The sequence below is a fragment of the Heliangelus exortis genome, chromosome 7, assembly GCF_036169615.1.
Source record: "Heliangelus exortis chromosome 7, bHelExo1.hap1, whole genome shotgun sequence".
Classification (NCBI taxonomy): domain Eukaryota; kingdom Metazoa; phylum Chordata; class Aves; order Apodiformes; family Trochilidae; genus Heliangelus; species Heliangelus exortis.
Genome location: NC_092428.1, coordinates 19,978,830 through 19,993,806, shown reverse-complemented (window position 1 = coordinate 19,993,806; position 14,977 = coordinate 19,978,830). Strand labels below are relative to the sequence as shown.

Genomic DNA, 14,977 nt, shown 5'->3' with positions numbered 1-14,977 from the left:
AGCTAAAAATATGCCACCATTGCCCTTAGCTGGCAAGCAAGCAACCAAATATTGGCCAAGTAGCTCAGGCTTGCCAGGGCCAGGTGGGTTCTGTGCAGCTCAGTGTCACGTTCAGGCTCCACGTGAGCTGGTGTCTGTCTGGTGCAAGTGGTGTGGTGACACAGAACCTTACTGATAGCTGTAGCCAGGCACTGACTCAGTCAGAGAGTGCTGCAATAATAAGTAAGGCTCAAGACAAGGCAGCTCTCCACTTCCCCTGTACCTCTTTGTACTGAAGACTCTGAAATGCAAGCCATGGAGTGAAACTGTGGCTTCTGCCAAAGTGACATCTACATTTTGCAGTGTAGAAGACTTGAGACAAAATGAGTAAGGATTTTCTTGTCCAAAATCTGTGACAGGTTGAGAAATAGTAACTTTAAAGAGCATTCCCATTTCCTTGGTGAAAAGGAGTCCATAGATGGCACTAACAAAGTGAGAGCTGGCAGCTCTGGCAGCACTTCTGGTACTCGTGTGCCCAGGGCACCTGCTTCCACTTGGACTTGCCTAAATACCCCATGAGAGAATGTTTCTTCAATAGAAAGTTGAATTACTATTTGCTGACATGTAGTTAAGTGGTCATAACAGCAACTAGTTCCTGTAGTGTTTGTTTGTAGTGTATATTATACTGTACAGATGGTTATAAAATACACTGACATCCTTAGCTGAAAGGTAATATATAAATGCAAGGTATTATTATTACATGTATAAAAGAATAAGATCTTTTATACAAGTAGCCTTTCCTCAAGGGGGAATATAATTTCTGTATCTGCAGTAATTTTATTGCTGCCTCTCTTGAGATTGGAATGTGCAGTATTTAAAGTTGGAGACTTAGCAACCTATTAAAAGCAAAGGGATGTGCTTCTGCCTTCTCTGTGCTGGACACAGCTCTGTACATGTACAGAATGAATTTTTAGATTCTAAGCTGAATGGTTGGATTCTAAGCTTCTGGTTTTCTCGGAATGAGAAGAGATAACTTTTTCCTCTCTGTTTGAGGCATTTCCTTTGCACAGTTGGCCTGTTCCAGGATGCACTTATTTCCATTTGCTTATCCCTAGTTTAGGGTTGCTTGTCTTACATGTGAAGGACTTGTTTCATGTGTCAAAGTGAGAGAACAAAACTTTGTGCAGTACCAACTCCTTAACAGTAACAACAGCACTTGTTCTAAAACAGAACCGGGTTACAATCCTAAACAGATGCTATTAATTCAGATGTTTATGTAAAATAGTATGGCTTTCAGCAAGGTGCACTCTGACCTCCAGGAGAAGGATATATTTTCCTAAAATACTGGTGGATGGATATTTAGAATTGCTTGTGCTCAGCTATAACAAATAGGGTCAGTAATTTCATGCAATAATTAAAATTAATTTAGTTGAAAGGAGTATTTCATTTAAGCTTACAATGCATGTCAGCAAAATTTCTAATAATACATCTATTTTTGTCTCATAAGAAGATAGAGCAGTAACACCGCATACTGTCTTTAGAAGTATTTTAATGCATTATCAGCAGTAGTGAGATGGAAAGCTATTACAGCTCATTTGAGTGGTTTACCATTGGGCAAAAGGTTTGCATTTATTGCACTTGGAAGAATTAAATGGGTGATTTGAATTGAAATGCTAGTTCTTCAGTGAATTACCTTTTTACACCAATTGCAGCATATGTCCACATTTTTCCTAACAGTAATTAATTTCCTGAGGTGATTTCTCTGGTGCTTTTGAATACTAAGTGTTAAAATCCATCAGGAGAGACCTGTAGTTGACCTTTCATGCTAAATGTGAAAGGGCTGTTGTAGCCTTTAAAAGCTTCTTTGTGCTTCTCGACCCCCTGGAAAGCTCCAGTTACCTTTGGACTGGACCAGCTGCTCCAAGTATGAAGTCAAACAGAGTAACTTTATAATATTTTTCATACTGATGTCTATCATCTATGATGAGTTGAATCTGAAAATATCTGTTCGTGCCTGTAATCTATATGGCTTTATGGTGTGTTCTGTCCCTTTCCTCTCTGTTCAGGAGTGAAAATCACCAATGCCTATGCCTTGTTTCTAATTGAAGTCCTTTTAGTATTTAAAAGCTTGATAACAAAATCGATGTAGGCAGTATAAATGTCCAATAAAAAATTTTCTGCAGCCATTATACAGGCTTCAGCCTTTGATATCACAAGGGGTTCTTGCAAGATCTTTGCATTTGATTAATCCCAATGCTTGTATCAAAACACATGGTAAGATTTTTAGTTTCTATGGAGAGGTGGTCAGATGTCAGCCTGTGATCTAGATTTAAATGGCAAATCAATGTTCCCTGTTTTTTATAAAGCTTACATCTGATAATTTGCTTTATTCTCTCCAGAAACCTCTGATTTCTTACTTTTCTCTCATGTCTTTGAGAAGAGGCTATGCAGCACCTGGGTCTGAGTGGCATTACATAGTGCCTGGCTGGTCAGGCAGTGCTGGCACCTTGTCTTCTCTTTGATCAATATTAGTAGAGCTAACACAGAAAGGTGTTAAAAGGGGATGGGAGAGTCCAATGGGATCCCAAAAATTCCCAGGTTAAAAAGATGAAGGTGAACTGATATGAATGCTCTTAGTTTATGTTGGCTTAAAGGGTAACTGTGCTGTTGTATGGGAGAGAAAGACATTGAGGGTTGGTGTGCAGAAATACCCCCGTGTAATGCATAGAAATACACTAAAACCACACCTGCCTGAGGAATTCCCTGCACTGCAATCTGTTCTTGGAAGAATGATAGAAGGAAGTATCACTTCATGATTGCTCTTGGTTTGCACTCTGTTTATCAGAGGCAGGTTATGGAGCTTGACAGAATTTCTTATCTGGTCTCATCTGGTACAGCTGTTCTTATATAAGCTGAATAAACCAAAATAAATCTGATTTAATGGCTTTACTGTACTTTTTATTGTATGTAGTATGTACTTGCTGTAATAACCGTTACCTAGTTACTGACTTAATTTCTTTGGAAAAAAAAAAAAAGAAAATGCAGAGATTTTGAGTTCTGGTATATCTAAAAGCGTTCAAGGAAGCAAAGATTTTTAGCAAAAACTTTTTGAAATTAAGTCCTATTAGGAATTAGGTGACTAAATCACAGACATTGTTTTGAAACTAAAGTCTAACATTCATGAAAAATTATCTGGGTGATAGCAATTATCTTAGCATGAATTGTGGGAATATGGTAGGCAGAGACAAAGAAATGTGGTAGGTGGAGAGAGACTGTAAGAACAGGGAAAAAATAGAAAAGTGAAGAATTTACCTTATTTTACCTTATTAATATAATTTCACATTTTTACTGAGGTATAATAAGGACTTACATTCATATATTAATGTAGTCATATCTACTGTAGAAGACTTTGCTATCATACAATCTGGTCTATTTGAACATTTTAAATAATACTATGACCATTTTAGGCTGAAAATTTCAGTTCTAGCTTAAAGTAAACCTTCAAGATGATTTGGACAAAACAAGTCTCTTTTGGGAGCATAAATAGTCATCTTCCCTCTATTCTTTGAAGGAAGAGAATTTTGTTATTTATTAACTTAAGAATAAAAGGTCCTTCTGAAGTATGTCCACTTTCAGTTTTCTAAAATACTAGAGTATATTCAAATCCTTCAAGTGGGTCATTATCTGTAGCAGGTACCCAAAGATGGTATTTAAAATCATGCATTCAGGAAGCTTGCAATGCAGCAGGAGTCAATAATCAGGATGTGTGTCTCTTTGCCACACCAGTCATTTTTTCACTTATTTCTTATGCAAACAACTTGCAGTTGCAAAAATGAGGTACAACAACCACTGTAAAATAAAATTAATGAAACCCGTGAAACTGAAGTGGTTTAGGAAACCTGTTTCAGAGTGCTTACAGGTTATCTTCCAGATCAGTGAATCCTAGAATGTGCATTTTATTCTGTCTTAAGAATAATAAAGCATGCAGTAAAGCAGAGTATCTTTGTATTAAAGGTAAGAAATAGTACTTTTTGTCTTCAGTTGGAAGGAAAAATGTCCCAAAATTGTTCCTAAAATATTGGAAAAGGTGTATGTATTTTTATGAAAGTGTATAAATACTAAAGTAAAGAAAGTATTCAGGTCTCCTTGACACTGTTCTCACTACTTTAAATGTATCACCAAAATAATGGTGAAATAAAGCTATCACTGGAAAAAAAAAGGGTGTAGAGCCTACAATCAGCAAATGAGAAAACTCAAAAGCTCCGCATTTCCTGCCTGTTCTGATTATTTTCCACACTTAATTACTTTTCCCTCTTCAAACATACAAGTGAAAGGTTTGGTGTAGGTCATTTGAAAATGCAGCTCTATCTAATTCCAACACTGAAAAAATTCACGTTCACTTATGTCTGTGAAAACCTGATAGATTCTTCTTGTTGTACATTTGAGCTTGGACAGTCTCTTCCATCTCAAATTTTGCTTTGTGCTCAAGCTGGAAAAAGCCTGAATCCTCTCCTTTTTTCAAATCACCCATTTTCCTTGGGAGAAAAATTTGTAAAGCAATACAATTGCTATTCTAAGTCCAAAGAGTCATATAATGTGCATCAAGTATTTTGCACTGGTCTACAACAGTATTGCTAAGCAGCAGCTCATCAGGTTAGTTGAAAAGAAGGCAAAAAAATCTGGAGCAATATCAGTACAGTTAATCTTTTGTAAACGGCTTTCCATTGTGCAGTAGCAACTTTAGATTTTTGCACAAAACCCCAAGTCATTATTAAGTGGTAAAAGGAGTTTTCTTACTGCTTGTCAAGCACTGCATTAATTTTGAAGGACTAAACATCATTGAAAGAAAAATATTTGTGTTTCATGTACCACGGATCCATACAGTGGGCACTAGTATAGTAATGAAATCTAGTTTACTAAATTTAAATTAGAAAAATCCAAGCTTTGACAACTTAAATATAATACTTTAACCTGCAATCAACAGCTGTTTGTCACAATAGCTGTTTGTCACTCTCACTGTTTCAGCACACCTGCAATATTTAACTGTTATACAAGTGCTAAAATCTTCTGGCATTTCCCAAAAATGCCTCCATAGCAATAAGCCCCCTTCTTTCCTCAGTGACGCAGGATTTTAGACAATAAGCAAGTCTAGCAGCTGTGTGATAGTGTGAGGAAACTGCCACAGGTTTGTACAAGTCACCATCAAAATCCTCATGAGTGCCACCTTTCTTGATGGTGGGGCTGGCTGGGGTGATGGTTGTGTCAGCTAAACCTGAGTTAAAAGGGCAGTGAAAAGTCAGCTAGGGATGTGCCAACTACAGCATAATTTCTATTCCTTTCTGATGTTTCTTTCTAATTTATCTGTTTTCTTGTCCACAAGCTAAGATCTTCAACTGGTGTATCCTTGTAAGGTGTTATTTGTGTCAAGTTTCACCTTTTTTTTTTTTTTTTTTTTTTTTGGGGTGGGGGGAGGGAGGGATGAAGAAAAAGGTCACCTATATTCTGTGGCCATGCAGGAGCAAGATTGAGTGTGGTCTCAGAGCCCACCCAGATGGGGCAGCACAGTTTGCTACTGTACTGAATCAGGCTAATTTTCAGTCCTCTTTCTATAGCAGTGTCTGTGTTATTGATACCTAGAATTTCATTTGAAGAGTGACTTCCAGGGTTAAAAAAAAAAAAACAAAAACGCTCAGGAGCTGTTACAATTTAGCTTATAAAGACCATTAGATCAGTTACTGAAAAGTTTTCAGAAGAGGTGGTTTTATTACAGGAACAATAAATGTAATCTAAATTATACTATTTGGCATCGCCCACAAGCTGAAAATTGATCATAAAAGTTACAAGAAATGAGTGTGAGGAAAGAGTCTTAAATACTCAAGAAAAGTTTATTAATATTTCAGATAAAATTGAGAGCTTCTGTAGACATGGTACAGCTGCAATCAGGTCACTGTTAATTCTGAGAGCCACATAGTTCATTATAAACTTTGACCTTTCTCTTGCTCTAAATTTCACTACAAACTAAAAACTCAGATGTTTATTACAGGAAAATGCTGAGAGTCACGAATACAGAGCACAGTTTGAGTGATTAGATTTCTTCATGAGTATAATATGAAATGTATGTTCCTCCATGTCAATGTCCTAACAGAGGTGATTAGGAAAACAGATTTTTTTTCCTATCAGCCTGAAGCTGAGTGACAGAGCTCAAAGCAACAGGTTTTGAAGGGGCTTGTTTGCATGATTTCCCATACTGATTTTTTTTTTTTTTTTTTTTTTTTTTTTGGACACAATTATATACCCTGATAGTTTGAGACTTTGGACTTTGTGTACTGTTTCATAGTTTTACAGGTTAAGTGTAAATTTCTGGTTAGGTAGGTTACGTATGGGAAAGGAAAAGGAAAAACAAGGTGTCGAAAGGAGGGCTGTGTACATTCTGGATATTGTAAGTTTTTTTCCTTGGGAAAAAAACAGGAATGATCTTAGGTAAGAGAAGTTGTTAGAAGGAGAGAAGTTTATGGATGAATGATTTATCCCCCTGTCTGTTCATCTATTCCTGGATTTCTGCATTTGATATTGTTGGAGTGGGTCTGTCTGTGCTGCGTTACACGCTGTGTCCTTTAGCTTATGGGGAGGTCTGTACAGCCACCCAAATTCATGAGCTGGCTCTTTTCAGAGATCTCTGGGGAAAGGGAATTGATAGAGTTTTCCTGCTGGCATTGGCTATGAAAGGGAACTGTTGGAATGTGCCTGTTTGGAATACTCTTCTTCTGGCAGCACTGCAGGAAAAAAAATCTAGAAGAGTGTTTTTCCACCTAATTAGTGATGCTTGCCTGATTGGCGAAGGTTGATGCAGTGGTTTTTTCTTTTTCTTTTTTTTTTTTTTTTTTTTTTTCCTTTTTTTTTTTTTTTTCCCCCCTTCTGTGTTACAGATATTCGTGGACTGCAAGGCTTTCTCGATCAGGCCTCAAGACTGGGACTTGATGTATCATTACAAAAAGTGGACAGGAACATCAGCAGAGTCTTTGCCAACCTTTTCACCACCATGAAAACAGAAGAGCTGAACCGCTATCGGGACACATTGCGAAGGGCTATCCTGCTCCTAAGTCCCCGGGGAGCCCAGACTTTTATTAATGAGGTCAGTGCACAGTTGTTTTTATCATCAAAATTTCAGGAGCATGTTTGATGACTTATGTGATGCCTTGCCACGTTTTTGAAGTGGTAATTTTTGACAATGCTGCTTGGTAAATGTCAAAAAACGAAATATCAGATTCTCCACCTCATGCATATTTTGGGCCTTATGCAAATGGGGGAGAGCACTGGCCAGATGGGCACTTTCACTGCAATAGACAGCTCTATAGGGCAAATCTTTTTCTCTGGTTGTCTTCCACACCAGTAATTTTGACCTGGATTTCAACCACTCTGGGTGGACAAGTGACGAGAAAATCTACCATAGTCTAACAGAAATTAAATATATTGTTTTAGAGTTGTGTTTTCTCTGGAAATCTCCAAATTCATGTTAAAAAAGCAAGTTATTGATGTCTGAATCACAGTTTTCTATCAAATATGAAGAAGGAAATATATATCTGACTTTTTTTCTTAATGGTTTCTTGAAATCAATGAGGCTAATTAGGACAGGGAGGTAGCTGTTGGGCAAACTTGTAATTAATGCTGTGGGCTAATTTTGGCTTTAATTAGGTTTATCCAGCTTTTTTAATATTAAATAATGAACTATTTTGCATTACTTTTTATGCCAGAGTTGTATCCTTAGCATATGTTTACATGTATTCACTAGCTAAGAATTTGGCCATAATGTAGGGTTTTTTAAATTATTTTTTTATTATTATTAAGCAAGGATAAGACTGAACCAAGAAATTAAAATGTTGATGAGACCTGTTTCCAATTATCAGTTTTGCTGCATCAAAGCCTGCTAAATTAAAAAGAAAAAAGCAAATTAAATTAGCTCATTAATTTTTTTATCATATCAGCATAAGTAAATTCTCATTTACGTTCATTGGTGATTTTAATTTAATAAGGTAAATTATATCATAAATATGAGGCAAATGGGTGGCTTGGGAAGACTAAGTACATAGGCAAATTCTTCTTGTGTTTGTGCATACATAGGGATTTTCAATAGAGGAATGAGGGAGCACCTGCCCTCGAAGTGTGGTGACTTCTACACAGCTCAGTTAGTGGTTTAATTGGGTTCATAGCAGGCCTCCAGCAAAAATACACATTGCCTACTTTTCCAAGGAGTCCTGACAAAGTATGCAAACCAGATATTCAAAAGAAATCAATGCAGCTTTTATTCAAACCCACGCTGGGTAGAAAGTGTGTGTCCATTTTCAGTGCATGAGGCTCCAAATATGTTCCTAAGAGTTACGTATGTGTGCTGTCAGGACCCTTCAGGTCTCTTGAGTGCAGGGGCTAATGTGTTAAACTGTTTTACTACTCACTTCACCTAAAAGCAGTGTGTATTATAGGCATTAAGGCCAATGATCTTGATATATTTCCAGTTCCCTGCAGGAGCTTAACTGTGGGCAGAAATGAAAAGTAATTTATTTGGCAATCTTCCTATATTGAATCTTGATTGATTCAGAAAAGCTTTATATGAGAAAATTTAAATCTAGAAGGGAACTCTCAAAAGGCTTTAGATACAAGGTGCACGATGTGGGGAAGAATCCTTTTCTAGCAGAACCTGGGCTTACGTGGCATTGGGAAGTTAAAGGTAGCAGCAGTTCCTTGGTGTCTCGGTCAATGAGTGCAACTAATTATGTACAACACAATTGCAGTCTGGAATAACAACTTTTAGCTTTACTGAAATATGCATTCTTACATAATTTACAGAAATGCATCATTCACAACATGCCTTCAGTGCAAAAGCCTTCAATGGGTTTACAAATTTCCCCAGTTAGTAACTAATACTGTAAGTACTATGTAGCTATATACTGACTAGTGGTACTTTGGGATTAAAGCAAACCTAATCTAAAGAAAGTGAGTGTCTCCTTAAGAATTTTGAGAAAGAAGTTCCCTTCTGTACCTGCAAAAAACCCTGATACTTGGCACCTGACTTGGTGCCATTGTTCATTTTATATATGCAAACCCAGTCTCAATTTTAACAGGTGTGCTTGTAAAAACAGAAGTATTTTTATATTTTGAAGACTATGTGGAAAATATATAGAAAGGAAACATATTTAAAGAAAAGAAGAAAAGCTAGTAATTCAGAAATGGGAAGGAAATGTATTACTTCCAGCTATTCAGTTTGTTTCTTTGGCCCAGACACAGGATCTGAGACTCTTATCTACAGCCAGATGTCACCTGCCTCTTCCACTTAGCACTGAATAATTTTTTTGCTTGCAAGTAGAGTTGTATTTGAATGGTTTGGTTTTATCATTAAGGGCTCTCTACACTACACAGTGACATGAATACATAGAAAATGGTTCAGAGAGGTGACAAAAATTATAAAAGGATAGGAAAACGTGACCTGTGAAGACTGGTCACGGTATATAGAGCCTGCCTAGGAGAATACTTGAGAATACAAATACTTGAGAAGAAACATGGGAGGAGGAGGAATTATTTAAGGTGATTATGGTTGGTCTCATGGGAAGCAGCTGAACAGGGAATGCTTTCTAACAGGGAGATCAATCAAACAATGTGAGTGCTTGGCAAGAGAGGTCAGTGAGACATGGTTCTTCAGGGTGTTCAAGAGCTCACTAGATAAAACACTTTTGTCACCTAGTCCAGCTGCCTTTCCTGAATTAGTCCACAGGATGTTCAGGATAACCCAAGGGTCCTTCTGAAGACATACCAGGAAAAATAATTTACTTGAATAAACTCAGACTTTCTAGATTTTGTACACCAACTATTTTAAGAGGAAGAAGAGGTTTTGTAGTTTAGTGTCTCTCAAGCTTGCTATTGCAGATGTATCGGAGCTGTAGGAGGTTTGAGTTTTTGCTCTTCACAGAATACATAGAGTTTGTTTGGGGTATGTATTGAGATTTTTCTGTAAAGCTGTAGGTGGTATCAGTTGATTTACAGACTTCAGTCATCCTCCTTTACTTTTGGAAACCAGTAAATAGGAGACTGTAACACAGCTGTATGTGGTTATTGATTTGGAAAGAGAGGGAATTATTGGCTTTTCCAAACCTTTAACTCAGCATTATGTGTTTTTTGTCAGTTTCACTGAAGTGCAAAAAAACCAAAATGTTTTTGTTTAGGTGCATCTTTGAAAATGGTATCATTACTTGTGAGTCTGTCTTGCTGGTGAGCTGGTAAGCTTCCTGCAATAAGGTTGCCAGTACATATCCCTATCACTGCAGAGATCTGTCACTACCAGATGAAAGCAGAACTAGATGATCTTTAAGGTCCCTTCCAACCCTAACCACTCCATGATGCTATGATTCTATTTGCATGTTTAACCTAGTAGAAAAAGTTGTGTTTGGCTTTTGGTTTTTTTTAACCATTTAATAATAAAAGGGAGTGGTAGAGTTGCATTAAAAATTAATACTAAAACCGTGTGTCACTGCAATGGTGTTATCTCAATCACTGCAATTCCAGCTGCAATTTCTGAAGCTGTAAACTTCCAGAATAATACTGTTTGCTAAACAGCAGTAATTTGTCTGTGCCCTGAAAAGCAATGACTGACCTCTCTTTCTCTCTTACCGTAGTTCATGTCAAAAGTTCTGACTGGTTCTTTAAATAAGTATAGATATTATGCTTTTGATTTTAGGCTTTTTGGATCATTTCACATTGGTTTGTGGCCTTCCTTCAGTCCTGGTCATTGAGAATGATGAGTACCTTATTTCCAGTTGGCACTCATTTGTCAGCAATGCTCCAACCTTCTCTTTTCCCCTTCTGCAGTTGGTGACATCCTATTACTTGGCTGGAGCTGCAGGGATTATTTATGGCATTGTGAATAGTCTGCACCCACAAACCAATTCTATGAAATGGTTTTTCATAGCAAGCAGAGACCTTTACTTTTCAGAATTTAACAGTGAAAAAAGTTTATTACTAATTTTCTTGCACTTGGCATTTCATACTCTTGTACATCTCTTCTTTATTAATATCACAAATGTTCAGTGGTAGTCTGTATATCTGTTTTATGTACAATATATAAACATCTTGAGATGTTTGTGAATAATTTTGGGGAAAAAAATATGCCTCTTCTGTTTTTAGAAGGCAATTGCTTTGTGTAAAGAGCTTGTAGTGATTCATATGCTGGTAACAGAATTGCAAAAATAATACTTTCTTCTTTAAATAGTTCAAGTTAAATTATACCCGCCTTATTTTTTCTAAATCTTCTTGTTTTCTTATGCTTTCTCCAAGATACAATATTGTCTGCTATTTTTACATTTGCAATACAGTAAGACTCCTTGTTGTTAAAGAGAATAATAATTATAATCAAACCCCAAGAAAATATCATTAAGTTGCTAAAGCCTAACTGAAAACAAACCCTCCCATTTTGGGTTAATTTGTCTTAGAAGTAGTTTTCTTTCTACTTGGCCAGAAAAGAACCCAAAACAAACCCTCCCAATTTTTTTTTTTTTTTTTTTTTTTTTTTTTTTTTTTTTTTTTTTGACCACGATTATCCAAGCTAAAGGATCACTGTGAGAAGATTGTTTAAAACAGTCATTTACACATGTTGTTAAGAGATTTTAAGGCACTGTGAAGAGGCAAAAAAAAGAAACCTAAGTTGGTTAATAAGTTACTTAATGAATTGCTCACACAACTTCATGTAAATGACACCCTTTTCACTACTGAAGGTATGTTTTAGTGACAGGAATTTTAGAAATCTTTATTGTTTGTCTCAACTAGAAATGTTGCATCAGACTTTGAACCTGAATGTTGAAATAATGAGAAACATGAGCGTTGCATCCAATTTTGTAAATCAACAAAAACTGACAGTATTTTTTTGAGTCAATCAAGGAAAGAAATATGAAAATTGAATACACTGGCAGGAATTAGAAAAGTTCTTACAAGTCTAGTAGAAGCTGCTTTACTAGCAGTCTTACTAAGTCCCTCAGTGTCAGTAATAATATTCCAGGTCTGAAGGAACTGGATTCTAGATTTTGCAGCTCATATTTTGAATCTGATGACTGGACACTTATGCAGAGGGGATCATTTATTTTTAAATGTCATTAAATCTGTATGAACTGGGACTTCCTCTTGCTCCAGATGCTTAATCCTCAGTATACTTTTGGCTCCTTGTTTCATTGCAAGTGTTCAGCTGCTAAAACATGACTCAGTTCTGAAAAATTTTGCTGTGTCCACAAGTAAGGATGACAGGTCTAAAAGAAACCATGCCAAATAGCTGTCTGAAAAAAATCTTGAAATATGTAAAATAAACTTTTAATTCTCATGAGCTTCATTAATTTTCAGTTCTTGCAATTTTTTATTAATGATTTAAAAAAAAAGGTCCCTGTTATATTTAACTTTCCTGAGTTTCACTGTTATATATGGAAGCTGAACGGCACTGTACAAGGTAAATGTGCCCACATGGGAGGGCACTGAAAAAGTTGACTTGTCTGTGAAGTGGAAGGCAATGGGATATGGAGGCTGACATTGGTGTTCTGGAAGCAGGATATGCTGTTACTCTAGTGCTGTGTTCATGACTTTCTTCTTCCAGTGTAACCCCACCTTAACACAGGCAGCTCCAGAAGAAGCTCTTTGCAGAAATTCAACCTCAGGATTGGGGGAGAGGGAAGTCTACCTGTCAGGAGCAGCTGTATTTATGAGAGGGTTTTTTAAAGGAATAGAAGCTATTAATGACTTAAAAACTTGTACTGGGCCACATGCAGTTCACCTTTTCCAGTACTGTCTTTAGTGCCATCTAGCATCACCTTTTACACCTTTCTGAAGCAGAAAACTCTCCAGTGAGCACTGAACAAAACATCACTACCAAAAAATAACCCTACCTTCGTCTCCTTCTTGAGTGCTTCTTCAAAATTATTATACCTCAGACTGTTCATCTGACTCCTGGAATATTGTGCAATTTAAAGATAGATTATACACACACGTTTTTAATGTAGTGGAAAGTTTAAATTAAATACTCTGTCATATCTTTGGTCACTATAATACATAAAACTATAAAAAATGTTTATCTTAAGATACTGCAAATCTGCAGGTGACTCTATAATTCCTAGAAAGGATAATTCTCTGCAATTCAGAAATAATTTACCAGAAAGGAGAGATTACTAATTAATTATGGATTATTACTTTTAAAATATGCTCCTGCATTTGCACTTTATCACTATACTTGTATTTGCCTAATGTAGGCAGTACAGGCACAGGAGAAAATGTTTGTCTTATAAAAATCAGTAAAAATTAATAGCCATACAAAAGCTATTTGCCATCTTCTGGTTTTACTTTCCCATATAAGTTCATAGAATTATTCAATTTACTGTGCTGGGCATCTTGACTTTGAAGGCTACAAAGTAGTTACTACAGTTATTCAGTTTTTTTAACCTTCTGCAAGACTGTGTATACCCCATAGCAACAGGCTGGCTTTTTCCAGGGATGTTTCTGCAAGTGTCTCTAGCCACAGGCACTGATTTACTTGGAGTATGGGGTTGTGTACAGTCAATTAATCATCTCTCCCCTGAAATGCACTTCTAGACCTGGTGTTCTGAATTAAGAAAATCACTAACTCATTTCATTAGTTGCTTCAGAGGTTATAGAAAAAGGCCGTTCATCTTTAGGAGGATGAGAAATAATTGTTAATAATAATTTGCACCTGCTTTGCACCTTTTCACAGGAGGTTTTAATCATTTTTAGTAGGTGAAATAAAATTAAATTTACCTAAGAATTGTTTAAAAATTCAAACTAATTTGTAAAATGATCTAAGCCTTCACTAATTGCTTGCAACATACAGTGTAGTGCTGTCTCTGTGGAAGATAAAAGCTTGGGCAAGATTTACTTTGATTTGAGATTAATCTCAAACAAGTTGTCCTGGGTCAGATGCTCTGTTTCTCTTAAAGTTATTTCTGTGCCAGACAAAGTGCACAGTGTAGGTGCAAGGGTGAGAGACATCTTTTGATGCGGAGCTGCCCAGTGTGTAGGAGACATCACTGAATGTTATGTCCATTTCTTCATAGTTCAAACTGTAGAGCTCAAAAACCTCCCAAAGCAGAGGCTCACAGGGAATTCTCTAGAAATGTAAGGGAGGAGAAACTTGGCAACCTTGTTCATCAAGGACAAACAGTTACATCTGATTAAATTAGGTTTATAACTTGAGACAGTATGGTAACAGCAATAAGATTTTCTTTTCCTCAGGCAAAGAGTGTTCTATGTCAAACGAATAGAGCAGTGTATCATCTACATAAAGCATGATGTGTCAGTTCCTTCATTTACCTTTGTACCTTGGAGGGTGGCAAATAGCTTAAAAATTAGCAAGGATTTAAGAGTTGTTTTGAAAAAAAAAAAAGCAATCATAGCCTTATGCAAATGATTATTTTTCCTACTGCTACTGTTAGTGCTGGTGCTATTATGACAAGTGTGCTTGCTATACTGAAGTGTCTATTCATGAACTGGGGGGTTGTTTTACTGGGTGCAGTATGAATGAATGTGTGTCCCCAAGGAACTTACAGCAAGGTGACACATAGGGCTATCTGGGGAATAAAAGAGACTTTTGACGAATGTTACTCGATGACAGAAATAGCATTTTTTTGTACCAGGATCTTTGAAATGAGTGCAAAGAAGATATAATGGAATTTAAAACTATTTGGGTTCACTTTTTTACAAACAGGGTTAGGTGAAGAAGGTTGACACCAAGGCATAATGATGAGGAGATAGAGGTAACCTGGAAAACTGGAATAAGAAGTGTGTGGTGTTGGAAGTGAAAATAGTATATATTTAGTGTGACAGATAACAAGGGAGTTACTGAAGCAATGTGAAGAGATAGGTGAAACGATCAAAGCAGATAGTTAGTGATCCTCTTTGTAGCAGAAGTTTCAGCAAGATATGAGAGGAGCTTGCAATTCTTAATGTCAGAAAGGCAAACTTTGTA

The 14,977-nt window shown here is 36.6% G+C and overlaps 1 protein-coding gene across 2 annotated transcripts in view; it reads left to right on the top strand.

Moving 5' to 3' along the window:
- The window catches only part of GRID1 (glutamate ionotropic receptor delta type subunit 1), a 491,930-nt gene that overhangs the window by 274,077 nt on the left and 202,876 nt on the right, over positions 1 to 14,977 (top strand). For both annotated transcript variants that reach the window (XM_071749233.1, XM_071749234.1), the window contains exon 4: positions 6,906 to 7,111. In XM_071749233.1, coding sequence (XP_071605334.1) covers positions 6,906 to 7,111 — 206 coding nt within the window. The remainder of the gene's footprint in view (positions 1 to 6,905; positions 7,112 to 14,977) is intronic.